We start from the raw sequence: 27,524 nt of genomic DNA, 5'->3' as shown, positions 1-27,524 counted from the left end.
CTGAGGTGCGACTGGGACTGCCGCTGCCGCCTAGCGGGTTTAGCTAAGCAGCAGCGGCTGAGGCGGCGTCCCTGGCGCCGGGAGAGCGATGCCTTGAACAGGGTGAGCCTTGCATCGCCGCCCCCTCGCCGTGTCCTTTCCCAGCCGCTCCACGGTCCTGGAGTAGGGAGTGGAGGCCCGGGCAGCACCGGGCTGCGGAGCCGGGCTTCGGGGGAGCTAGGCCGCCCTGGTCTGGGCCTCGACTGCGGGCTTCCAGGGAGGGTGGATGCACTGGTTCCGCCTTCGCGGTGGTGCTGAGGAGAGGTTTCCGACCAGCTCTGACTATTTTGAATCTTGGCGCTGGCGCAATAAGCAGTTTAGCTGTTGGTTAGCGGAGCAGGTGCACCGAGGAGGGGCCGAGGGGCGGGAGCGGGGGCCGAGGCGGGAGGGTGGCCACAGGGCAAAGCTCCTGAGAGGGAAAGCGTGGGCCTGCAGTGTTGGCCAGCCTTCCTTCTGAACCTGCCCTGGATCTCCACCTGGGCCTTTGCTTGTCAAACTAATTGCTACCTTGAGAACCGACATTAAAAAAAAAAGTTTCCTTGCTAATCGTAATTGTAGGGTAAAGTCGCCTTCTGTGTGCACTTTCATTACAGAATGTGGGTTTACCATTGTCGGACTTCCTCCAGCCTACCTATTAAATAAATGACAGTGTGCCTTCATATTCTGACCCAGCCCCATTTCATGATGCCCAGGATCTCAAGTCCTTCTATTGGATATAGGTAGCTGCAGTTGCTTTTAATCCATATGTTTCAAACTAAGTTGATGGTTTCCATTCCCCTGCCATTCTTTCTCACTGGCCTGGGGATAGGACTTGGGTCCTGGTGCCTCCTGTAAGCACTTCTCAGCTGAGCACTCTAGCCCTCACCCAGTCATCTTGCACTTTGATTGTCTTAGTTTCCCTCCAGTCCATTTCTGAATGGCTTATGATTTAAAATTTTAGAGTCCCTGTGTGAGAGAGTTATTAGTGATGCAGTTGTTACGTTCTAATAAGGAACACTTGGACTACAATAACTCACTTGTTAGAAAAAAGAAGTGATCAACTGGCTGTACCACCCACTGAAGAATGTGGCATTTTTGGAATCCTTGATGTTCCTGTGAGTTTCAGAATAACAGGTCTTATTTAGAAAATCCTCCAGCTGCTTTCAGGAAGCACAGCCATTTCTTGCTAGAAGGGGCCATGCTAGAGGCAGCTCCGTGGTTTGAGAGCCACTAGCTCTTTGAGGAGTCTTGACCACTAACGTGTCTTTTGATGAATTTTATTGCCAGTGGTTTGCCAGCATATTGTGTCTGTAAGCAGCACTACTGTTCTGTGATTTCAAGGGATATATTTTGTTGTGAAGGTTTCCCAATGTATATAAATATTAGGGATAAGTTTTTACATTTTCCATAAAATATATTTTAACTTCTACTCCATGTTAGTATGGATGCATGACTGAGCTAATAAAAAATACTAGATGAATGATTTTAAAAATTCACTATGTTGACTAGGGAAATATTATACACTTATCTATTGTCCAGAAGTGAGAACACAGGTAGGTATCCTGAAGAAGTCATGGGGGAGGTGTGTAAGTGACTTAATTGAATGATACATGCTGTAATAGCAACACATAGATCATCAAAGAGTGATACTGAAAAGGTTGTGGCTGGTGACTCAAGTGAGACCAGCAGATTGCTTTTGTGGATGCTCCTGTCAGTGGCTCCATATCATGCATAAATAATCGCCATATTTTCACATAAGTGATGAAATTGGTTAAATGCAAGGCCCTCCCTTCTAACCAGTGTGAAGGCCCTGGTTTCATGCCATGAGGTAGGTTGGAGTCACTGATCCAGTTTCCTGGCTACTAGGTGCAATTACAGGAAAACAGTGTGCTGCCTCACACTATAAACTTAGCCATTCAAAGTTAGGATGCCAGTGAGACAATGCAACATTTTCTAATTCAAGAAGCAGCAAAGGCTTCTTTTCCAATGGGGTTTGATGAGCAGTGTAGGGTATCAAAGTATGACACATTAGCATACAAAGTCTATACGGTACAAATACTTTATAAAGTAGCAGATAAAAGAAGTGTGTGGGGACCTACTTTTCTTCCTTAGAGAGGGGGATGAAGCAATCATGTAAAAGTACCAGCCTTTTACCTGGCAAACTTCCCCCCGGCTCCAAACTCTTTGTCTAGTGAGTATCTGTGCTTTGGCTCCTATTTAAGGTCTTATTTTTCTTGTGAGGACTTCCCCATACATATAAACAACAAAACCAAAATGTGTATTGTTTTCTCCTGTTAGTTTTAGTTAATCTTGGGAAGAGTTGGGAACCCTGAGGAGGTAGAGGAGGGGACTATTGCTTCCCCTACAAATGTTGATTGGGTTGTCATGAGTTCTATTAAGTCTTGATTGAGACCATTTCAGAAGTTGATTTTTCTCTGTTAGGCAATGTAGTTGGAACTGGAAGTATCTGGCTGGCTGATTAGTCCATTTATTAAACTGGTACAGCAAAGTTTGAAGAAACTTAAATCTCATTTTGAGAGCAAAATGTTAGGTTAGAGCCGTGGTTCTCAACCTTCCTAATGCTGCAACCCTGTAATACAGTTCCTCATGTTGTGATGACCCCAACCATAAAATTATTTTTATTGCTACTTCATAACTGGAATTTTGTGACTGTTATGAATCGGAGTGTAAATATCTGTGTTTTCTGGTGGTCTTTGGGATCCCTACCCTCAGATTGAGAACCACTGGATTATAGGTTAGCACCTCCATTTTGCACCTGGAAAATTCTCTACAGCATCACTCATTAAAAGAACTTCCAATCGTTAAACATTTTCATATTACGTCATTGAAAAGTTCACATGTTACAAAGCACTTTCCATTGTTGTGTTGGTAGGGCATTCTTATATAAGTCTGGCCCTCCCCTCTGTACTCATTGGCCAGTCTGCTGTTTGTAGGCATGCAAAAACAAAAATCTCAGTTCTTCCTTGTGACAGTTCCTCAAATACTTGAACAGGCCATTGTGCTGCACAGGTTATTACATAGCTGTACCCCAGCCACAGTCAGTCATGTCTGTTTCTGAACCATGACTCTTGATGCGTTCTAATGTATTGGTACTCCTTTAAAGGTGTGGTTGCCTTGAGCTGAATAAACCCCTGTGTGGTCATCCCATGGTATAACAGTAGAGTGGGAGGCTCCTTGCTGTAGACATCTGCTTCTAGCAAAAGTTTAGGGTTATTTTGACAGCTCTGCTTAACTTACTATACTGCTAATTTTAATCTAAAACCTCAGGACTCCTATTTTTGTGCTGCTCTAAAGCACATCTTACCTAGGAGCTTTTGTGCAGTCAGCTTTTCAGCATACTTTGAAGAATTAACTTCTTGCTCTATTTGTAGACTTAGCAAATCAGGGACTTATTCAGTAGATACAGTTCACTCATTCTAGTCTTGGTCAGCTGGATACCAATTAGCTGAGAAAAATCTTTTTTTTTTTTTTTTTTTTTTTTTTCCAGGCAGAACTCGAGTTTTATTCAGTGGGTTTCTGGGTCTAGAAGAAGGTGTTAGGCCTCTTGGTGGTGAAGCGTGGCTTGTGCTGGCGCCGCAGTACACGGTGAGGCAATGGGAACTTGATCTTGGAGTCATGGAACTGTTTTACAGCGGGCCGACGGCACTTGCCGGCTGCGATCTCCTCCACCTTCATGATCTGGATGGAGTGTGCACGGGCACGATGTCTGGCACCCATGTCTCGGTAGCACTGTGTGACAGCACCAGCTGTGGTCAGGTCCCGGTACTCTCGGTACATGTTATGTGTGCCGCTGCGGGAGTCATAGCGCAGCCAGATGCCGAAGTTCTTCACACGCAGTGGTGATTTCTCAAACACCTGTCCACAATACACTATCTCTCCAGATGATTTCTTCATCTTCTTCAGCTGTGACACGAAATACCAGAAGCGGGACTTGGCCACCACATGGTTTGGTGCAAAGATGCGCATTCGGTATAGTGGTGGTGTGTGGCACTTCGGGGTGGGCAAGCAGCGTCCCACCACCTTGTATTCCCGAAGCGTGCCTGAGGCCTTCATGGCGGTGCGTCCTCCTTGGCCGCCAGTCACAAAAGGCGAGAAAAATCTTAAACTTGATTTTGTTTTGGTATCTACATCTCCCTTCTCTGGTCACCCCAGGATTTTAATTTCCCTCAAAGGCACCATGGTCCACCTATCTCAGAGACTTTTGAAAACCTCTCCATAAAAATGCCCTCCCACCATGTCCCAACTCCCTTGCAAACCCAGACTTTCTTTCTGGACTCAAGTGTTTGCCCAGGATTTCTTTTCCAACTCAAGACTAGTGTCTCTCACCCTTCTAGGCTTTCAAGACACTCTGTACTTGTTTGGTTTAGTGTTTCTCATTTTGTAGTTATATACTTACTTGTATGACAGTTGCTCCATCCCTCACATTATTGGATACCTTGTGGTGCCAAGAATCCTGTCTTTTGTTTGCTCACCATCCTGTCCCCAGGCCATAAATATCACAAACAGAACTTGTTAAATATAATTTTTATTTATTTAGTTAGTTAGTTTTTTAGATTTTAAGACAGGGGTTTTCTATGTAGCCCTGGCTGTCCTGGAACTCAATTCATAGACCAAGCTAGCCTGGAATGCAGAAATCTGCCTGTCTCTGCCTCCTGAGTACTGGGATTAAAGGCATGTGCCATCACAGCCTGGCTAAACAGAATTTTTAGAAAGACCATGTGTGACAGTGATTTCCAGCTTCTCTGTAGCCATTTGCTTATGTTTCCACACATTTGAATCAGAACATGAAAAGTAAAGATAGGATGTGTTTAATTAATTATTTATATTCAGTGTCAGGGTGTAGTTATTGCTTTTCTTGATAGGGACTTACTTTACTTTTCATGTTATAAGTTGTTTTTTACATTTTTCTTAGGTTTTTTGCATTTGGAAATTTTTGTTTGGAAACTGTCTTTGCTTAGGATAAAATGGAGTTCAACACTATTGTGTTTTGGGATGTCACTAGTCTGTGCTGCCCAGAAACCACTAAGGTGAATTCCCTGGACAACTTCTCTAAGCTGAGAATTTTAATGGTTCATCTTTGGATATTGTTGGTATGAGTCTGTTATACTTGGGTATATTTAAAATTAAATATTTTGCCTTTAAAGTTATGTTTTAGTAGTCTAGGTTTCCTTCTTTTTCATTATTCCACTAGTATGGTATTTATTGCTACCACATAGGTTCCGACCCAATATAGTAGTAGGGGAATTTATTTTTTTAGTGTAATTGTACTTTTACTATATTTCAAAGTAACTTTAAAAAATATGGTACATTAAATTTAATACTGAAAGTGATATATATTTATGGTTATATACTTTAGTTTGAAGTCTTTTTTGTTGTTTTTTGTTTTGTTTTTTGAGACAGGTTTTCTCTGTGTTAACAGCCTTGGCTGTCCTGGAACTCACTTTGTAGACCAGGCTGGCCTCAAACCCAGAGATCCTTATGTCTCTCTCTCCTGAGTGCTGGAATTAAAGGCATGTGTCAGGGCCTGGAGAGATGGTTTAGAGGTTAACAGCACTGACTGCTCTTCCAAAGGTCCTGAGTTCAGTTCCCAGCAACCACATGATGGCTCACAACCATCTAAATGAAATCTGATGTTCTCTTCTGGCTTGCAGGCAGAATACTGTATACATAATAAATAGATAAATAAATCTAAAAAATAAAGAAAAAGAAAGAAAAAAAAAAAGCTACACAGAGGAACCCTGTCTCAAAAGCTGCATTTTTAAAAACATTTGTTTGTTTTGTGTGACATGTATGTGTCTAAGGGTGCACATGCTACAGTATGTATGGAGGGCAGAACAACCTTCAAGAGTTGTTTTTTTTTTTTTTTTCCCATCATGCAACTCCTGTGGATAGAACTCAGGTTGTCAAGTTTGGCCGCAAGTACAGTTGCCCACAAGCCACCTTGCTAGCCCTAAAGTCACATGTTTTTTATTTAAAGCTATAATGTCATTTTTTGATTAAATGATAAAGCAAGTTTTCTGCTGAAATTCTTTTCTATGTAATTGTTGCTATTTTACTTGCTTTATGTGGTAAGGGTGTTAATTTGAGTAAAAGCAAAAGATAGATTTTTTTTTTATGGTAAATAAAATGGAATTTCCTGAGGTGGGAGTTCAAAGTTCACATCTATCCTCCATATTGTAGACTTAACCATTTCCTTATCCATATAATGAGGATATAAGATAAAATCCATCTACCCTGTAGGAAGCTGTGAGTAATAAATGATGTCATAGACAGAAAGCATTTAGTTTGGACTCTGACATAGACAGTCTGGAAATGTTTTTAGGAAAATGCAGTCACTTGACTGCCTGTGAGTGTGTGAATATATTGCGTGGGTGACTTTTGTTTTTGATAGTTAGAAGCCCATCACTCTTCCATTATCAGAAGTGAATCATTTAGCTGTATGATTTTGAAAAACTTAACATAAATTTTTACTTTGAAAACTATGGTTAAATAAATTACATCTCAGATTCATTTGAGTTGATTGAATCCCCTTCAAGCTGTTTGTAGTTTTTCTTTGCTCTTTGATGGACAAGTGTACTGGGTTGTTTTATGTCAACTTAACACAAGCTGAAGTCATCTGAGAAGGGGGATCTTCAGTTCCATAAGATGGGGCTGTAGGTAAGCCTGTAGGTCATCTCCTTAATTGGTGATCACTGGGGAAGGGCCCAGTCCATTGTGGGTGGTGCTACCCCTGGGCTGGTTGTCTTAGGTTCTGTAAGAAAGTAGGCTAAGCAAACCACAAGGAGTAAGTCAGTAAGCAACACTCCTCTGTGGCCTCCACATCAGCTCCTGCCTCCAGGTTCCTGCCTTGGGTTCCTTTCCTGACTTTCTTTGATTATGAACAGTGATGTGGAGGCATAAACCAAATAAACCCTTTCCTCCCCAGGTTGCTTTGGTCATGGTATTTCATCACAGCAATAGTAACTCTAACTAGGACAATGAGTATATTGGTATTTTTTATAATTATGTACAAATGACTTCTGCATTGTATTTAACAGAAACTATGTGAAGCAAAACTTTCTGAATCCTGAAAGACACCATTTCACCATGGGACAGCAAATTTCGGATCAGACGCAGTTGGTTATTAACAAGTTACCAGAAAAAGTAGCAAAACACGTCACCTTGGTTCGAGAAAGTGGCTCTTTAACTTATGAAGAATTTCTTGGGAGAGTAGCTGAACTCAATGATGTGTAAGCCTTGCTCATCCTCATTCTGTTTTCCCTCATGTATGATCCCATTTGTAATGAATGTGCAGAAGGTAACCATATGCACTGGCGGTAAGAATGAATTTTTTTAACATAAGTTAGAAAATACTGCATTGGCTGTCTGCTCTAAGTAGACTTTAATGTAGCTATTTTAAAATATGGAAAGGGAACAGAGGGGTAGGAGGAACTTAAAATGAAAATCGGAACACAGGCAGCAGGTATGGCAAAGAAGTTAGAATGTACTTCAGATCAGCAGCGGTGTACTGAGAGGCTGTCGCTGGCTGATTCTGGTGTGGCAGTACTTAAAGGGGTATGTAAACAGAAGAGAATTTACCATGGGGACACCCTAGCAAAAGAGTTGGACAGTCGGAAGCACCACAGAATACCAGTATGTGTGGCTGCCTGTTTCTTCACTGAAGAACTTAACTCTCCCGGGTGGGTTTCTAAGGTAGTGTAAATTTCTCCACCTTGAACTTAGTCTTTCTTTATAGACTTCACCTTAGTTTTTGTGTGATCTATGTAGAAGCTTTTTAAAGTACAAAAGGCTCTTTGCCCTTGAATGGCCTCAGACCCCTATACTTTCTCAATACTGCTGGTTTGTCCCCCCATTCCCTGCAGCAGGGGTATGGGTGACACTTTTTTTTTTCTCTTAAACCTTCCTCTGGTAGCACCTTCTACTTTTCTTTATTCTTTCTCTTGGGGAATTTAATTAAAACTTGCCTAAGGTACTTTAAATGATATATTTAAAAATATTTATTTTATCTGTATAAGGCTTTTTCTGCATGTATGTTTGTGTACCACATGTATTTTTGGTACCTGTAGAAGCCAGATCCACTGAGACTGGAGTTACAGACCGTTGTGGGCTTCCATTTAAGTGCTGGGAATTGAACCCAGGTCACGTGGAAGAGTAATTGGTACTTGTAACTACTGACCCATCTTTCCAGACCCCTTAAGTGATAATCTTAAAGATTCTCGCTAGTCTCTTCAATCTAACCAGTGTTCCATGAACACAATATGCATAAAACACTGTGCCACGATTTGAACATTTTAACTGATTGTCCATTTTAATTGGTTACTCAAATATTGATGACACATCCAGTTGTTTGTGAATCAGAAGTTCCTTCCATTATTTTACATTGCTTCTCATTCAACCACCTCAAAGCCCAAGACCACTATATATAAATTTATAGTAGTGTAGTCACTATTAATAGCTCATGCTGATATGTTTGCACCTATGCTGGAGGCTTTTATGACAACCGTGTTGGATAAGAGACATATTGGCAATATGAAACATGTTATGCAAGTTGATCATACTTCTTTATGAATGTAGTATCTATTATTTTCAGTCAGTTATGAAGGCTAAAGGACAGTCCTAAGGTTTTATTGGAAGTTGCTTTTTTTAAGAACACTGGATTTTATTAATTAAAAAAAAGATAAATAGCTTGTTTCTGGACTCATATTTATAAGGAGTAAAATGGGTTTGAGAATTTAGTAGCATTGGAAGAATAGGGTAATTTGTTCTTATTCCAACTTTTAGAAATATTACATTTACATTTATTTATTTATGGAGGCAGTGCACATGTAGAGGTCAGAGGTCAATTTGTAGGTATCTGTTCTATCCTGCATGTGTATCCCAGGGATTGAACATAGGTGATCAGACTTGAACAAGTGCCTTTAGCAAACACTAAGCCATCTCTCGAGTGCTTTGCTCCAGCTCCTAGGAAGAGTAATTCATAACATTTGCCATCCTTTAGTCCATTATATATGTAAACTCAGACTATTTAATGTAATTATGCTTATTGACCTGAAGTTTTTAGAAGGGAAAAAAAACTATGTCCTGTGACATCACCTGTGAATTAAATTACTGGGCAACAGTAAAAATATATTCCTTTTACTTACTTGGGACAGGATGCTCAAGTGAATTTGAGGGTTTTGTTTATTTTTGGTGAGTTTCTTTTGTTGTTTTGTTTTAACAGTGTTGAGAATTAAAATTAAGCTCTTGCTGCTGGCTGTACACTAAGCAATACCAGCAGTATAGTTTGAAACTCATCTCCATGGGCTAGAGTTGGGCATTTCATGAGTACAGTGCTCCCTAATGTCTGCCAACCATGAAGTCAGACCTGCATAGAGGTGTGGCATGGTATCCAGGAAACAACTGGAAGTCAGCATGTCTGAGTTGTTCCCTTTGGCTGGCTTGCTGAGGCCAGTTGCTTTACTTAGCTGGAAAGCACTTAATTGTATGCAACTCTCCTGTTGCTGGTGCTCAGAGAAAAGTCAGCAGTGGTAATGGGAGCTATAGTCGCAGGACTTCAGATCCATTTTAGTTGGTGTTGATAGCAAGATTCTGAAAGTGTTGTGCTGTTCTTATGCTAGTGTGGCTCTTGTAGCTACTTCTTGAGGAAAGGGCAGTAGAGCTATTTTTACTTAGCCAAACCCAAAATTAGTACAAATTAAAAGCTTTCAAAAAAAAAAAGTATGTTAATGTGGTTATGTGAACAGGATACAACCAAGAATAAGGTATTCCTCAGAATTATGTGAATTTAGTCAGCATTTATATAAAGTAAGCCAGCAAACTCTTACCTAAAGTACCAGGTTTCTTGGGCTATATTTGGTCTAGGTTAATTGTTTTGCATGTTTTCTTTTAGGCAGGACCTCATGCAGCCCAACCTGGCTTCAAGTTCTCTTAAACTCCTGATCCTCCTCCTTTCCATCTCCCAGGAACTGAGATCACAGGCTAGTGTCACCATCCCCAGCTAAGGAAGAAGTTTTCAAAACATGTTTTAGGCACTCAGGGGCAATTAAAATAAAGATATGGAGACGAGTATTCCACAGAGCTTTTGACTTTAAAAATGTTGGAAACTAAGTGGGTGTTCAAAATGTTCTCTGTCCCTGTGATATAGGAATATACTTATTGCAATAATTTCTGCTTTTTTCTTTCCCTGTTGGGAAGTGTTTCTTGAATTTGGTTTTACTTTTCATAAAAATAACAAATGTGCTTGCCTCTTTTCAGAACTGCTAAGGTAGCTGCTGGCCAGGAAAAACATCTTCTCTTTGAGGTACAACCTGGATCTGATTCCTCTGCCTTTTGGAAAGTGGTTGTACGCGTGGTCTGTACCAAGGTAAGATTGGTAGAGTCTTCTTTTTCAGAGCTGCTACTGTTTTGGTAGTTAGAGACATATTTAATAATGTAATTGACTATAAATAAATGTTATTGATTTTGTAGTCTTATAAAACATAGGGTGTGTATATGTGCGTGTGTATACACTCAAGTACTATATGTGTTAGTCTGTGTGTGCATGTGTACATCATGGTTGAGGACAGACATCTACATCAGGCATCTGCCTCTCTGTCACACTTCACCGTATTTTTTGAGAACCTGAAGCTTGCTCACCATTTTGGCTAGACTGACAGGCCAGGAACCCCACCACATGCTCAGGATCTATTCTTCTCTGCTCCCCTCATGCTGGGTTTACATATACACACCTTTGTACTCAGATTTTATGTGGGTCCTGAGTATCTGACCCACATCTTCGTGCCTGTGTGGTTGGCACTTTGCTGAACCATCTTCTTGGCCCTGAAAACATTGTTTGATTCTGTTTTTTCCTTTGAGCTGTATGAATCTCACTGTTGTCTAATTGCCAAGTCACAGAAGAGTATTATAATTGGGAGGTAGTGGTAGTAAACTCTTCACCCAACATCTGTCTTTTGAGACTTATCCAGCTATGGACCCTCAGAGGACACCATAGTTAGCTCTGAAGTATTACCTTAAAAATTAGTTGTTTTAGGAAGTTTCTTTTTTTGAGATCATTGTTGTATATTCATTTAAAAACAATATCCACCAGACAGGCTGTGCTGATTTTGAGTTATGGAGAGGATTTTTGTCAGGAATGTACTATCTTGTAGTTGAGTTTTTATATTTTAGGTAACTGCTAAAAATACCTTGGCAGCTGTTACAGAGTATTAGAAAGCTTCCTGCTCCCAGTAAGTTAATTAGAATAGCAATTCTTCATCACAGGCCCTTGAGAGGAAATGAATTTTATTAGCTCTCTTTCAGTTTCAACCCCTCTTCGAAAAGCTAAGATAAGCCATGTAAGCTATAATTTACACAGTTGTGAATGCCCTAAAGTCCATTCCTGACCAATCAGACTCTCCCCCAGGTGAGTCACTTGACTGTCTGAAGTACATTATAGAAAAGATAACACTCTGTTTATGGACATGGATGGAATCTAATATTGTTAGGCAAATCTTGACTGCCTTAAGACAAAGGGCAGTCTTAAGAGAATTATCTCAGAAGATGATTTAGTTTAAGAACATTGGATTTCAATCATTACAAAAAGGACAAACAACCTTTTTTGATGTGTATATAATACACTAGAATAAATGATACATTGCAAATAAATGCTAGTGACTCACAGACCACAGAGACTGTCTCATTTCCATAGTGAGTTGTCAGGTTTACCTCTGCTGTGTTTTATTTCCAGTTCATTCAAGCAGAAATGTGAGCAATACACTAGAACTAAGAGTGCAGGCAAATGCCATGTCCTTAAGGAAACTGTGCATAGTTCAGGCCCTTGTCCCTTCTGAGCAAGAATGTCATAAACTTTGCTAATCTCCACACCGCCAGAATCCTCCAAATCCCAGTTTATGCTGCTGTGAAATGACTTTTCTGATGCACAGTTCTCCTCAGCTCTCTACCCTGCTTAACACTCCACAGTCTTCGCTGCCTATAGAACTCCCCTGCTCTTGTATGTGGTGTTCATGGCCCCTACTACGACCCCAAACTTCTTTTCGCTTTAATCACTGTTCCCTTTTGCATTCTGCATGCCCACTACTGTTAATTGAAGGTGTTACTTTTACAGCTCACACCCTCTGTTTATTGAGTTCCCTCAACTAGAATATCTGTTCCTTCTGTTACTTTAATGGCCATCAGATATGAGTCAGAAAACACTTGCTTAAACTAGTTTAAACAAAAGCCATTTATTTTCTCATGCATCAGCAAATCCTGATATAGTGGTCCCAGAGGTGGTTACAGGCCCAGCAGATCTCCTTAACCCATACACACACACACACACACACACACACACACTCACACACACACACAGAGAGAGAGAGAGACAGAGACACAGACACAGACACAGAGAGACAGACAGACAGACACAGGGATGATTGGCTTAGATCAGACTAACCAGTATTGATTCCTAAGACATTTTAGGGAGTGAAGAATGCAAAAATAAAAACAGGTGGGAACAGTACTTTGACAGTCAGCAGCTGTTCCCATCACTCTTGCATGTTTAAACATGATGTCTCCAAAGGTCAATCTCAGATACCATCTTATCTATAGTCTCCCTTCACAGACATTTCCTAGCCTTTTCTCAGTTTCTACTTCACCACTAACATTCAGTATTAAGAATACAGTTGTCAGGCTGGGGAAATGGCCCAGCAGTTAAGAGCATTGCTCTTAGCCTCTGCTCTTCCAGAGGACCTGAATTAAATTCCCAGCACCCACATGGTAGCTCACAGTGTCATTAACTCCAGTTCCAAGGGATCTGACACCCTCAGACAGACATATATGCAGGCAGAAACACCAATGCAGATGAAATAAAAATAGATTTAAAAAAAAAAAAAAAAAAAGACCAAAGTAGTCTGTTTAGTTCTTAACTTCCCTGTGGCTCCTTGGGCGGGAACTGTTCCTTGCAACTATGTGTCATGGCTGAAATATGTGCTTTGCATCTGGCAGCTCAGCTTGTATTACGTGACCAAAAACCTGTTGGAGAAATACTCTCCTTTGCATGGCCAGGGCTGAGGCTTTCATTTTGTTTGGCAAGCATGTAACCTAAATTATATTCACTCTCCATCCTTATTTCATAAAATACTTAGTTTCCAAAGAAGAGACCTCTGTAATTATCAGAATATAAATGTATCAGGCTTCCGATCCCTTGGTTTTCTGTTGCTTCTTTTGATACAAAGTTAATGTTTGATATTACTATTAGTCAGATTCTTTTTTGCCCAGCAACTTTAACTATGTTACTGTGTAGTTAAGTTTGTGTGTTCTATTGAAAGTCTTTCTTTCCTTTTTTTTTTTGGTTTTGTGTTGTTTTTGGAGACAGGGCTTCTCTGTGTAACAGCTCTAGGTGTCCTGGAACTAACTCTGTAGACCAAGCTGGTCTTGAACTCAAGAGTTCTGTCATTTCTCACAAGCTTTTTTGCCTGTCATCTTAGGCAAGCTTTTTTTGTTTTGTTTTGTTTTGTTTTGTTTTTGAGACAGGGTTTCTCTGTGTAGCTATGTAGACCAGGCTGGCCTCAAACTCACAGAGATCCACCTGCCTCTGCCTCCAGTGCTGGGATTAAAAATGTGCACCACCACAGCCTGGCTATTTCAGCAAGCTTTATTTGCTAGAGTATAAACAAGATACCACAACATTCTCCCTTTTTTATCTAAAATAAAAAGGTAATTAACATAAAAACTATATACAGTAAGTACAATATATACATAAAATATGAAGACAATAAATATATTAACAGTGTTTAGTCTATTAACAATTGGCAAATTCAGAGAAAATAATCTATATCTATTCTATTTTGGTGAGTCCAAGTCACTTTTTCTTCTAACTTGCATTACCACAACTATTTTTTTTTTTTTTATGTCTTTTAAACTTATATACTTTACCTTTTTTTTAAATGAATTCCTTTTCTGAATCTGGTAACAAGGAAAAGTGTGGTGATATATTATTTATGATTTATTAAAGCTTGCCTGAGGGTTCAGAAAGCAAAATCAGCCACAAGCCATAGAAGCTAGGCACACACCTTTAATCCCAGCAGCTAGAAGCTAGGAGGTGGTGGTATACACCTTTAATCCTAGGACTCAGGATTAAGAGATAGATGAATCTGAGTTCAAGGCCACCCAGGGACACATGAGATTGAATCAGTCTAAAAGAGTAACAGACCACATGCCTTTAATTCCAGCACCAGAGGGGTATAAAAGATAGAAGCAGGGTTTTCAGTATTCAGTAGGAGACATTTATTCACCAGCCATGCTGAGAGGCAACAGTCTAAGACTTGGTGAGAGCTTGTGGAGACAGGATCAGCCCTTTCAGTCTGAGGTAGAGGTAAGAAGCTAGTGGAGGCTGCTTGCTTTTCTGATATTCAGCTTGAAGCTTGAACTCCAATATCTGTCACTGGGTCATTTATTTATTCATGTTACAGAAAACTATAACCATAAAGTCTTCAACTCCATCAAAGACCCGAGAAGGAAATATTACCTGAGTAATAAGGAAGTACAAGCAAATTACTTAAAAAAAAATGTGAGATATGACAGAAACCTGCCTCTGCCTCCCAAGTGCTGAGATTAAAGGCATACACCACCATACCTAGTGAAATTCTTTCTAAGTAGAAAAATAAAAGTATTTAAGACGCTGTACATGCCTTTAATCCCAGCACTCAGGAGGCAGAGGCAGGTGGATCTCTGAGTTCCAGTCCAGCCTGGACTACAGAGAGAATTCCAGGACAGCCAGAGACTACACAGAGAAACCCTGTCTTGGAAAAAAAAAAAAAAAAAAAAAAGATTAAAAAAAGTATTAAAGACAAAGACCATTAGCACCTTCTTTTGTGTGTGTATGTGTGTGTGTGTGTGTGTGTGTGTGTGTGTTTTCCTTGATGGTAGAGCTATTCAAATGATTTTTATTTGCATTTCTTTGCAAAGGATCTTGAGAAATTCATATTTGGGTTAGAAAGAGTTAAGTCTAGTGTGGAAAAATGATTTGAGGCCAAAAGTCTTCTGTTTTTCTCTTTATTTTTATTTCTTTTATTTTAATTAAGAAATGTGCAGGGTGGGGTTGGCAGTCGCAGTGTGTAGCCCCAGGCTGTCCTGAAACTCAGTTACTCTGCCTCACTGCCCCAAGTGCTGAACGTACAAGGTATGGTCACACATTTGCCTGAAAACTTCATATTTATAATTCTTAAACAATCATAAGAAACGTTGTATTTTAGCTTTTGAGTTTATAGCAAGACCTGTCTTGTCCATCTATACACTACTCTAATTATCCTTAAATAACATTTAATTCAATTTTAGATTATGTTTAGGTGGGATGTTTTGTATGACATTAGAAAAGCTGTTAGATTAATTTTAAATTATGTACTGGGGATGGAAGAGTACTTGTTGCTCCTGCAGAGGTTGCAGGTTCAATTCCCAGCAGCCACATGGTGGCTCTATAAGTCCAGTTCCTGGGGATTTGATGACCTCTTCTGATCTCAGGCACCAGGTACACACATGGTGCACATACATACATGCAGGCAGACACTGATACAGATAAAATAAATAAATATGTAAAACCCCAAAAGTTATGGACTGAAGTGGCTGTTAAGAAAACTTCATTAGAGGACTGAGTAGAAAGAGTTTAATCAGCAAAACCCTTGCAATGCTATCGTGAAGACTTGAATTCAGTTCTTAGAACCCACAGTTTAAAAAAATCAAAAGCCAGGCATAGTGGTATCATCCCAGCACTGAGGTGGGAAGGGGGCCAGGCAGGCAGGAGGATCACAAGATTCCTGATTCAAAAACCAGGTGAAAGGTGTCCTGAGGAGCAAGCGATGTCCAAGCTTGACTGCCCTTCACTCATACGCCCACACAGGGATACACCTGCATGTGGGGGGCAGACAGGTCTTCATGTAGTACGTGTCTTACACGAACTTAGTTTTCCTGATCACTCATGTTCAGAATCTAGAGGCTCTCACGATGTCCTCTCTACTTTCAGTTACTCATGATGGCATCACTTCTCACCAGGAATATTCCAGTCACCTCCCAAGTGGTCCCTGCTTCTGTTCTCATGTTGCTGTGTGTATTCTTGGCACAGCAGCCATCCATTCCTTACCCCTTTTGCAGTGTAAAGTAGATCGTGTTATGATTTGGCTCAAAGTGCTCCAGTGGCTTCCTATATACTTGGAATAAAAGTCAAGTCATTGTTGAGATCAGCAAAGTTCTGTATGTTCTGTCTTTCATCACCTTTCCCTCTGCCTCACCCACTTCTGGCTCCTTGCTGGATTCCTTGTGCTTCTCATCAGGTGGACATGTGTCAGACCACCTTTACACTACCCAGTGCTACACTACCCAATACTACACTACCCAATGCTACACTACCCAGTGCTACACTACCCAGTGCTACACTACCCAGTGCTACACTACCCAGTGCTGCAGCTGTAGCACTTTACTCTTCGGTTTCCATCTCACTGATTTCCATCCCACATCTCCAGGTAACCATGTGACTCCTTTCAGTTCCTCTTCTAGTTCTTAAATGTTTCTTTTGCCTTGGGACCTTCTTTGCTCCTCAGCATCCTCCCTTCCCACCTTGTCTACCATACTGATTTCCATCTACCCTAGTCTGCTTTGTCTGTCTTCCCTGTCATGGTGCTTACACACGACAGGAGTTTCTGTTTTATGCTCACTTTGTCTTTAGTTCCTAGAGCAACACACATCATGTCCATAACACCTGCATTGTGGACACTGAATAAATACAAGGACTCTGTGATTAGAATAGTTACTGTAGGACCCACTTCATTAACACAGGGAGACCCTTATATGAATCACTTCATAATGTATTTCTTCTGTGTTGTGCAGTTTCAAAAGAACACTGGCCCACTTTTCTCAGTCCTGAAGGATTATTCTAAGTGTTTCTGTAAATTCCCTGTCATGTTTTATTTGTTCTCTATATATAGTTTTTTTATTCCAAAGAATCTTGTATGTTTGAATCTCCACACTGGCCCACTTTTCTCAGTCCTGAAGGATTATTCTAAGTGTTTCTGTAAATTCCCTGTCATGTTTTATTTGTTCTCTATATATAGTTTTTTTATTCCAAAGAATCTTGTATGTTTGAATCTCCACATAAATATTAGCTTCCCAAAATTTAATCAGGTTTTTGAGTATTAGTTATGATTCCACATTTTCACAGTATAGAATCTGACCCATTCTCAAGTCTCAATATTTTTTGCTACTTTCAAAAATAGTAAACAATTAATAAATGATTAGTTATACCTTAGTAGTTTCATTCAAATACTGCTGTGATTATTTTAAATATATGTACTTTCTGTGTTCTCATATTTTCCTTTCCATGAGCATATTTAACAATCCTAAGGCTCACTGTTACTTCCCCTGCCCTTCTCTGTCTTTTTGAGACAGTCTTGCTGTGTCATCCAGCCTCCTGGGTCCTGGGATCATTCAGGTGTACACCACCATACCCAGCCAGTTCATCTCTCTACATAGTTTCTAACCTTGTAGTTCCATTTATTTTGATGCTCATATAAGATTTCTCGACTTAATTCTGTTCACACTGTCTTTGGAAATTATCCTTTGTTTTTACTTTTTGTTTGTTTGTTTGTTTTTTGAGTCAGGTTCTCATAACCCAGCCTAGCCTTAAACTTGAAGCAGTCCTCCTGCCTCAGCCTCCTATATACTGGGATTATGGGAATATACCACCACTCTCAGCTTCATATAGCCTTCTCTACCACCTCATCTGCTGAAAAGAAGTCTTCCTACCTCCAACTAATCTCTGATTTTCACGCTCTTCAAAAGCATTACATCTTCATTCTACTGACTTCAGTTATTTCAAAAGATAATGTATGTTCCACTATGATTTCCTGAAATCTTATGAAAGTGTCCTCTATCATTGTCTCAAGTATCTTGCATCAGATTGTCATGCGGAAGGTTTGTACAATCTACAAAGGAACTATCTCTAGGCCACTGGCTCCACTTCATAGGAAATGAAATTTTGTGAAATCTCAAAATTCAATAATTTTTTATCATTTAATGTAGCATTTAGGTTGTAGTTAAGAATACAAAGTAGCATAAAGATGTTCAAGAACTGGAGCTGAGGAAATAGCTCAGTTGGTAGAGTGCACTGTGCAAACATGGGAACCTGAGTTTGATCTCCAGAACCCATGTTGGGAGGAAAAAAGCCAAGCATTACAGCATGCTTGTAATCTCAGGAGCAAAGAAGACACAGGTACATGGATCCCCAAGGCTAATTTGTTGCAAGTTTTAGGCCAAGTGAGAGAACTTCAAACAGAGCAAGTAGCCAGTGTCCTACCCTGTTGTTATCAACTTCATACAGGATGCCTGACCAACTTTGAATGTCAGGTGGGAAAATTTAGTTAAGTTCTCTGATGAAGTCCACAACTGAAGAGAATGTTTGTATTCTTTAATCAGACTTTTATTCTCCTAGGTACATTCCACACCATGAATATCTGTTTCCCAGGATATTTGACTGAACTGTGTGTTTGTGCCCTCCCTCCCCCATTATATTTCTAGATTAACAAAAGCAGTGGTATTGTGGAAGCATCTCGGATCATGAATTTATACCAGTTTATTCAGCTTTATAAAGACATCACAAGTCAAGCTGCTGGAGTGTTGGCTCAGAGCTCCACCTGTGAAGAGCCGGATGGGAACCCATCCTCTGTAACATCTTGTCAGGCTAGTCTGTGGATGGGCAGGTATGTATGTACGATGTAACACAGTTACAGTGAATAAACAAAGCTCTGAGATCACAGTGGCATCATCCTTAGTGCTCAGTGACACCTCAGTCCTGTTGCCTCTACTGTGTAGTAGCCAGATCAGTTTTAGGTTATCCTGTCTTTCCATTCATTTCACAGTCCCAGATTAAGGTGGCTCACAACAGGAAATGTTTCAGTCAGCTCACTCTCTGGGAACCCACTCTCTCTCTCTTGATTTTAATGACATTAATGACTGATGCCTCCCTTTTAACAGGTTTTTGGACAGTCAAAGCCATTTGTAAAATTAGGGCCGAGAATCTGGCAAAATTGTTTCAGAAATTATCTACATGCTGTCTCCAGGTGGTCTACTCAGGAAAGAAGAAGCACTTGTATGCACGTGGACACTGCATTAGCAGGAGGAGATGACGTCAGCTGGAGTTTACCATGATAGCACCTGCTCACTCAGGCCTCATATATTACTGTTCTGTCTGAGCTCTCCTTTGTCCATGCTTTTGTAGTTGCAAGCTCCCACCTGCTGCTGCTTGACATGCCATATTTGAATTTGTAAATGCCTCTTTGGAAAAAGACGTCTGTGTTTGCAGGCATGATGATGTCCTGTCTTACTGGGACACTGGGAGATGGCAGAATCTGCATTGACTATGTCCTTAAGTTAAGACGGTGTTTGACAGGAGTTTCCCTTTCATTGCTTTATTCACAGTTGTATTTTTGATCCATTCTGAGTGTTTTGAAAGGTGAAAGTGGTTTTTACATCGGTAGCCCCTGAAAAGCAAGTGGCATCTTTCTTCCTGTTGGGGTCATCTTCAGGAAGATGTGCAAGGGTTACTCTTAAAGACTAGGAAAGCTGTGCCAATTGCTTAGGGAAGCCAGCACTGGCTTCATGCATTGTGGGCTTCTAGTGGTACCCTGGTACCCAGGTCATAGAAAAGGACTTTGCAAGTAGGTGAGCCTGGGGGCTTCTGCAGTCCCGCTGCACTTAGATGCATAGTTCTGTTAGTAGCTAGTGTTTGCTGAGTACTTGCAGTTCATTAAATCCTAACAGTTACTCCACAGGAATACAATTGGTCAGATGAGGAAGTGGATTTAGAGGAATAAGTGTGTGACTAGATATTGATTGACATAGCCAAGACTCACATTTAGCCCATTGCAGCTCAGTGGTTTGGAGGAGGAGCTGGAGATTGTCCAGCTCTGAGAAGTTCCAATGCCGCTGATCCTAAGCAACTGCTCTGTCTGTGCTCGACAGTATCAAGACTGTGCCATAGTTCACAGCTTGTACTTTCAAGTTGCATTGCCACTAGCTTCCCCACCTTTGTGAGACTCATTGCCTCAGAGAAGCAATCCTCTTCACATCCAGACAGCTTTAACTACTGTGAATGTTTTCTTTTTGCCTTCTATCCTCAGAGTAGTCTTAGTCTGAACCTCTGAAAGCAGCACAGCAAAGGCCCCAGAACCAACCTTAACTCCCCCTCTTTTGTCAGTTTGAGAGCAATGGCATCTGCCCCAGAGGACTGGTGAGAGAGTTAAGTGAGTTAATAGATGAGACACGGAATAGTGCCTGGCACATAATGGTATATGTGGGTACATTAACTGTTGCCATTATTATTAAATTATAGCATGCCCTGCTCAAGTGCAGTGGCCATGCATGGCCTCTGGAATTCCACCAAACAAGTCCTTCAGATGTTGAAAATTAATCAAATTCCTACTGAGCCTTGAACTCTAGAATAAGCGGCTCCAGCCTTTGTTTCCTGGGTTCTTCCTGCACTGGTGTCTTGTGTGATCCTCATCTGTCAGCATGCCTCTCAGGGACCTCAGTAGGAAGTGGCACCCTTCCAGCTCCAAGTGCTCAGATAGAGCAAGGTTCCTTCCTCCTCCTGCTCATTGTGCTACCAGGAAGGGAGCAGAGAGTAGGCATGGAGCAGCTTCCGCTGGCAGTCAGTCTCCATTTTCTCTGGCTACCATGCTATTCTTTGTAATGCCCTCTGCTCCTGACTCTGGAACTTCCCTGTCAGGACACCCTGTCACTCTGTAGTCTGCTGTGTTCTCAGCTGCTGACACTCTCGGATGACAATTGGAAGCTCATAAGCAGAAATGCTAAACTATATGGATCTGGTGTAGATCTGAAAAGGCACTTAAATGTCAATATATATGTGTAAATGTTGATATGCATATTTGTATGTGGCTAATGTATGTGTGTATAGGTGTGCATACACAAGTGTATATATGAATACACACATCAGATCCACATGCATGTAGGTTTCCACCCATTTCACCGTTTCAGTTCAATGAGCGCTCTTTTCTCCATGATTGAATCAAACATTAATCTGTTACCTCACCCTAGTGGTATGTCTGTTGTAATTCTCCTTAAACCAGGCCCTAGCTGTCTCTCAAGTGTGCTGTGAGATAAGATACTACCTCATTCCTGCTCTCTAGACTGCTCCTTGCTGTCTCTACTCTCAGTTAATTTTCCTGAATTCCTGTCTGTATCAATGGGGATTTGTGTTCCCTTGATTAGACACTACTTCTAGTTTGCCTCTTAAAGCAAATTCAGATTTAGTATTTTAACATTCAAAAATCAGATTGTCTTTGCTATATAATCAGTTTTTTTTTCTATCAGTTTAATGCCTGAACATCATGTAGCCTTATACACAGGCATGTGCGCACACACACACACACACACACACACACACACACACACACACACACCAGGTTTCATGTTTTGTTTCATGCTTCCGTGGTTTACTTTATGCTCCTAGAATGTTCTATATCAATGTTCTGTGATTTCTCTCTCATGTTTCAAAAGTGCTTACTTTACTTAGCACAGACTATATGTGCTGCAATTTGATACTTGTTTATAGTATGTTCATATCAACAGATTCTGTTATTGCCATGCCTTACATGCTATGCTATAAATACAACTCCTGCCTTTAAGAATGGATGTACTTTAAAACAATAGAAAAGCACAAAGAATACAACATTTAAAATTACTTTAAGGAAAAAAAAAAAAACTAACCTATGGGGTGACTCACCATGGAACAGCTGTATGCTATTTTTAAATCATTTAATTGAGGCAAAATTTGGTTTTGAGAGCAGAAGGAGATGAGTATTTTAAGCTGAGCTACTGGAGTTGGAGTTGACTAAATTCCACACTCACAGGAGCATGGTTCCTGTGGCTCTGGGTTGTTGGGGGAGAAGGTTTCTTCCTGGGAGCTCCCTGAGACAGGTGGGCTCCGGCCCTTTTGTGTCTCCTATGGCATCTGATACTTAACCACTGTGCTGTCCCTTCTCTTCTCTGATACAGCCCTGCTAATGAGGCATCATTGTGTTCTTTATGGCAAATAAAAGATATCCTGGCTCATTTCTTGTATGTAAATTCAGTATGCCTAAAATGGACTGAGTTATTTCAGAAAGACCTGAATGTGCAGTTTTTGTTAGTTTTTTTCTTTAACCTGTGCAGAATTTGTCTTTTATCAAGTCTTTTGAGTTTCTTAAAGAAACTTAACCTTGATATTTCTTCCCTAAAGTGTTTGCTATCCCCAAAATATGTTAATTTTGGTCTCATGTTCTTTATACATGTAAGTCTGAGCTTTATACTCTGGGTGTTTACTGATGCTTCTTAAGGCAGCGAAACAGAGTAGGAAGCGTATGCACAGAGACTGTCATTGTTCCAGCTGTTTTCACACTCAGGGTGAAGCAGCTGACAGATGAGGAGGAGTGTTGTATCTGCATGGACGGCCGAGCTGACCTCATCCTGCCCTGTGCTCACAGCTTCTGTCAGAAGTGTATTGATAAATGGTAAGTTATCCACTGCCCTTGGGGATAGCAGAAGTCAGCTGGACTGTGAATAAACAACTGGAAATATAAATACTTCAGTGCTAGCCACCAGAGCTTTGCTATGTAGTACTCTGAATTTTATGGTATGCTGCCCACTAGTTCAAGTATTTATTATACCTAATGCTTATGAAGTGTGGAGATACAACTTGGTTTTTACACTGTAAGAATCTTTTTTGATTTTCTAAGCAGGATTCCTCTGTGTAGCCCTGGCTGTTTTGGAATGTGCTCTGTAGACCAGGCTGGTCTCGAACTCAGAGATCTGCCTGCCCCTGCCTTCTGAGTGCTGGGATTAAAGGTGTGCGCCACCACTGCCTTCCCTGATACTGTAAGAATCCTGATGCCTGGTTTAAATCTAGAATCAAACACTCCCCCTTTTTTGGTACCTGTCCCACCCATAATTCACTGTATGTATATAGAGGAACAAATCCCCAGCTGTATGATTTTGATCTGAAGGGATGTTTGGTCAACTAATTAAGGTAATTTGCTTACAAGATAATGGAGTATTTAGGAGAATTTATAATTGACATGCAATAAGCTATACATGTATCTGAAGTATAATCTGATATGCTTTAATTTATGTGCACACTAATGAAATATGTCACAACAAGATGAGGACCAATCCATCATGACCCAGAATCACCTGTGGCCTGATTTTTAAGCAGCCGTTAAATGCTTTCATTTGCTGAAAACACTTTGGATTTATTAGACTTCCTAAAGTGGCACCATACAGTGCTCTCTCTGTTGTCTAGGTTCTTTCCCTCAGTGTAGTCATCTTCAGATTTAACCATGTTATAGGTGCAGGTAAGTTCCAAATAAAAGGTGCTATATATGTTTGTGAATAAGTATTTTTAAAGGAAAAAACTCTTTTGTTTGTCTTTTTTTTTTTTTTTTTTTTTTTTTTTGAGATGAGATCTTGCATTGTATAGACAGGCATGCTTCAGTTGGAATTTGCAGCAGTTCTCCTGCCTCGGGCTCTCAACTCTGGAAGTATTGATGCGTGCCACCACGCCTGGCGTCTTCGTACCCTGTTTGTGTCCTCTCCAGTACTACATAGGAGTTTCCACTGTCTTTAGCCATGCTAGCCAGCGTTGTAACCAGGCATGGGTAGTTCTCTGTGGCTCTCACCTACATCCCCTGCCGTCTGTGCATCTTAGATGATGGTCTGTTTGAGTCTTTGCCTGTTTCGTTATTGGGAGTTTCGCTTTATTACATGTTTTGCACATATTTCTCCCCTCTGTGTCTTGTCTTCTTTGTCTTGAGACAAAGGGAGAAGAAAGTTTTTGTTTTAATAAAGCTAAATTTCAATTTGTGACAGAGACCCTATCTATGAAATCTTTTCCTGCCTCAAGGGCACAGACGTTATTAATCTTCTACAAGTTTAGGTTTCACATTAATTCTGTACTCCATTTTTAGTTGTTTGCTAAAAGACTGTCTTCACTAAATTGGCTTTGAACCTTTTTTGAAATTAGTTTTTCAACTATATCTTGCTTTGTGTTCCTAGAAGCTGCTGTCTCCTTATTGTTCCCCTCTGAGCAGTGTGCCTTCTTTTTTTCTTCTGCCTGTTATAAGGACTTTATCTTTTCATTGCTTTTAAGCAGTTTGAGTAGGATATGCCTTGTTGTCAGCCCAGGTTTCTTGTGCTCAGTTTGTTGAGATAATAGGTTGATGTTATGGTTGATATTGGAAAATTTTCAGTCATTATTTTCTCAAAACTCTTATATGCCCCCTTTCCACTATCTTCCTGTGGCCTCCATTATTGTGTGTTACGCCCCCTGAATTGTACTTCATTTGGGCAGTTGCTGTGTTGTTACACTCCCTAGAATTTTGATGTTTGTTTGCCTTGTATGTTTTAGCCCTCACTTCTGTATCCACTGAGTATCATGGCTCTCTAGTACTTTGACTGTGTGGACTAACGTTGCAGCTTCTTATTCATCTGCTAGTTCTGTCATATCAGTTCTGCATTGTTTTTCATTGTTTTTACACTTTAATGTGTCTTACAATATTTTTCTGCTGCTTATCTGCCTCCTATTTCTTAAGTACTAAATATTATAAATTTTACCTTTCTAGTTAGCGATTATTTTATTATTATTAACATTCAAGCTTTGTTTTGAATATGGTTTGCTTACTTAGAAGCACTTTGACCCTGTGGGGTCCCACTGTTACAGTTTGTTAGCAGGAGCAGAGCAAAATTTCGTTTCCTCTTATTCCTCACTGATGTGATGTGCTCTCCGTGATCCAAGAGTTAGAAGGGTCCAGTCTGGCCCTGGAGACAAGATCCTGTGCCCTCTGAGGCCTTTGCATACACCTCTCAAATTTCAGCCTCCTGGCATTTGCTCACATGCTCACTCACACTGGCGCACTGTCGTTCAGTGAAGGGCTGCTGTCACTTGACACTATCCTCTGTGGGCTCTCTGCTGTGCAGAACTTGCCCTGTAACTCTAGCTGCCTTGCCTCAGCTGTTTCTGCAGTAGCCTGCCAGGCCTCCACGGTCCCCTATTTCTTTTTTCTGAGTCCTGCTTCTCACCTCTTGGGAGTCACATCCTTGTCCAGTGCTTTATATGAAGCCTCATCTGACACTCTTCTTTTGGACATTGTATCCCATGTGTTAGTTGTTTTAAGTGGGAAGATGTCTTAGGTTTTCTATTGCTATGAAGAGACACCATGATGACAGCAACTCTTATAAAGGAAAAACACTTAATTGGGCTGGCTTGTATTTTCAGAGGTTTAATCCATTATCATCGCAGTAAGACATGGTCATATGCAGGCAGACATGGTGCTAGCTACATCTTGATCAGAAGGCAACAGAAAGTTGACAGAGACACTGGGTGTGGCTTGAGCATGTATGAGACCTCAAACCCTGCCCCCAAGTGACACACTTCCTCTAACAAGGCCACACCCACTCCACAAAGCTATTCCTCTTAACAGTGCCACTCCCATTGGGGGTTCATTTTCTTTCAAACCATCACAGAAAATAAATCATGTTTCTGTTGGCCAGAAGCAGAAATTGACTATTTTATTTACAGAAATTGTGATGTTTTATTTACAGAAAAGCACACATAATGATCTTGTAAACCATCTCTGGGAAGCCCAAAATCAATGGAACAATGTACCCCAACTCCAAATTTCACATCTAGTTTTTGGAATAAGTTTCTCACAAAAGCAAAAGAACAGTTGCTAAACTGGATATTTTGGCCCTAGATTTCACTAGAAGGGAAAACATTGTCTTTTCCTTTCATAATGCATTTCAAGCTCAATTATGGTATTTTAATTTCCAAAGTAGTATTTGATGAGGAAAATCTCTTTGAAAAACATAATTTTAAGCAATCATATGTGTATTCTATATCAGAAAATTATCCTGCATGTGTCTTCTCTTGCTTTAATCCTCAAAGCTCCATCTTTGTACAATCTTCTAACATTTTCTTGGTTTTAAACCAAAGGATATTTTATCAGACCCTTAGTTATTAACTTGTCAAAAGTCTTTTATTTTCCTGCATGTGGTTTAATCTCAGCACTTGAGGAGGAAGAGGCAGAGAGATCTCTATGAGTTCAAGGCCAGCCTGATCTACATTGCAAGTTCTGTGCCAGCCAGGGCTGCAAAGAGACCCTATTTTTTTTTTTAATGGCCTTCATTATTCAGAATAATAATTAGTAATACTAATTAGTAAATACTAGTAATGCCACCATGCCTATCATTGGCCAAACATGAGTCCCAAGGCACAGTGGCTTCTGCTTAATAAAGATAAATATTTAAATGTTACACTGTGATCAACTCTCCCACTGGTAAGAGGTAGCTTCCTCTTAGGATGCATAAGGAATTTTTATTATGAAGGAAAATATGTTTGGGTACAGTAATAAGAATTAAAGACCCTGGCTGGTGGTAGCAAACAAGATGGGGGCTAGGTTCTTTCTGCTGGAAATTAGTTGGAAACTTTATGGCATCTCCATACAGTACATGTTTTTAACAAAGAGTAAACTAATGTCCAGGTGTGTTGATGTGCACTAAAGTCCCAGCACTGATCAAGCCAACAGCAGGAGGATGGCAAGTTCCAGGCTAGCCTAGGTGATTATATAGCAAGACTTGTGTCTCAAGGGAATAAACAAAAAGGCTAACATAAAATATGCTGGTACAAAATGGTTTCAAGATATTTGGATAGTAGTACAGGGTCAGTGAGACACATACATACTTCCTTGTTTCCTACAAATTTGAGGTTTTTAATTCATCCCTAGTAAAATATGTAGACAACTAGTTGGCCCTGGGAAGAAAAGTAAAGGTTGGGATGAAGAGAAATATTAATTATTCACTGTGTACCTTTATGTTCTCATTTTTTAAAGCTGTGTACTTTTCAAACAAACTTATTTTTTTAGAAAAAGAAAGAAACTTGTTTTGCTTGGGCTTCCCTGACAGGAGTGATCGGCACAGGAACTGCCCCATTTGTCGCCTACAGATGACTGGAGCAAATGAATCGTGGGTAGTGTCAGATGCACCGACCGAAGATGACATGGCTAACTATATTCTTAATATGGCTGATGAGGCAGGCCAGCCCCACAGGCCGTGACTAGGGGAAGACTTGTTATTGTGAGCTACAGACACACTGTGGTCATAGAGGGGGAGTAGAGGGATTGTGGCACACAGGAAGATCAGTTTCCCCACCCTCTTATTTTGCTACTCTGATAATAGTCCCATTTGTAAATAAACTCTCATGTCTTCCATGTAGGGTGGGCTACACTTTGCTACTGATTGGCCATAGTCCCCACTGCCCACCTGTTCTGTATTGCTCTTGATCCCTTTGCTACAGATAGCAGAAATACTTGATATTACTACTTTTCAGGGAGGGGGTGTTTTTAGCTAGGTTTAAAATTTAAGGTGTTGAAAGTTGTAACCATCTGAGATAAACGACCGAAACTAATGTCTCA

General features: G+C 40.4%; 2 protein-coding genes across 2 annotated transcripts; one reads left to right on the top strand and one right to left on the bottom strand.

The window, feature by feature from the left end:
• Nucleotides 1–27,524, top strand: Rnf141 (ring finger protein 141). The gene is made up of 6 exons (XM_051192684.1): nucleotides 1–102; nucleotides 7,077–7,268; nucleotides 10,294–10,402; nucleotides 18,580–18,761; nucleotides 22,464–22,571; nucleotides 27,016–27,524. The coding sequence occupies exons 2-6, from the start codon at nucleotides 7,126–7,128 to the stop codon at nucleotides 27,164–27,166; spliced, it is 693 nt and encodes a 230-aa protein (XP_051048641.1). The 5' UTR covers nucleotides 1–102; nucleotides 7,077–7,125; the 3' UTR covers nucleotides 27,167–27,524.
• LOC127228197 (60S ribosomal protein L18a) lies at nucleotides 3,518–4,122 on the bottom strand. Its single transcript, XM_051192686.1, has one exon. It carries the CDS (start codon nucleotides 4,090–4,092, stop codon nucleotides 3,562–3,564), a length of 531 nt encoding a protein of 176 aa, XP_051048643.1. The 5' UTR covers nucleotides 4,093–4,122; the 3' UTR covers nucleotides 3,518–3,561.

Source organism: Phodopus roborovskii, unplaced genomic scaffold (genome assembly GCF_943737965.1).
Source record: "Phodopus roborovskii unplaced genomic scaffold, PHOROB, whole genome shotgun sequence".
NCBI lineage: Eukaryota > Metazoa > Chordata > Mammalia > Rodentia > Cricetidae > Phodopus > Phodopus roborovskii.
Note: the sequence above shows the minus strand (reverse complement) of the source record. Positions and strands in the feature narration are given on the sequence as shown.

What these genes read in the sequence shown, in the direction of transcription:
- Rnf141 (XM_051192684.1), top strand. Translation starts at nt 7,126, where the DNA reads ATGGGACAGCAAATTTCGGATCAGACGCAGTTGGTTATTAACAAGTTA. An exon ending in GCTAGTCTGTGGATGGGCAG is followed by an intron (nt 18,762 to 22,463) that starts GTATGTATGTAC and finishes TTTCACACTCAG; the next exon opens with GGTGAAGCAGCTGACAGATG. An exon ending in CAGAAGTGTATTGATAAATG is followed by an intron (nt 22,572 to 27,015) that starts GTAAGTTATCCA and finishes CTTCCCTGACAG; the next exon opens with GAGTGATCGGCACAGGAACT.
- LOC127228197 (XM_051192686.1), bottom strand. Translation starts at nt 4,092, where the DNA reads ATGAAGGCCTCAGGCACGCTTCGGGAATACAAGGTGGTGGGACGCTGC.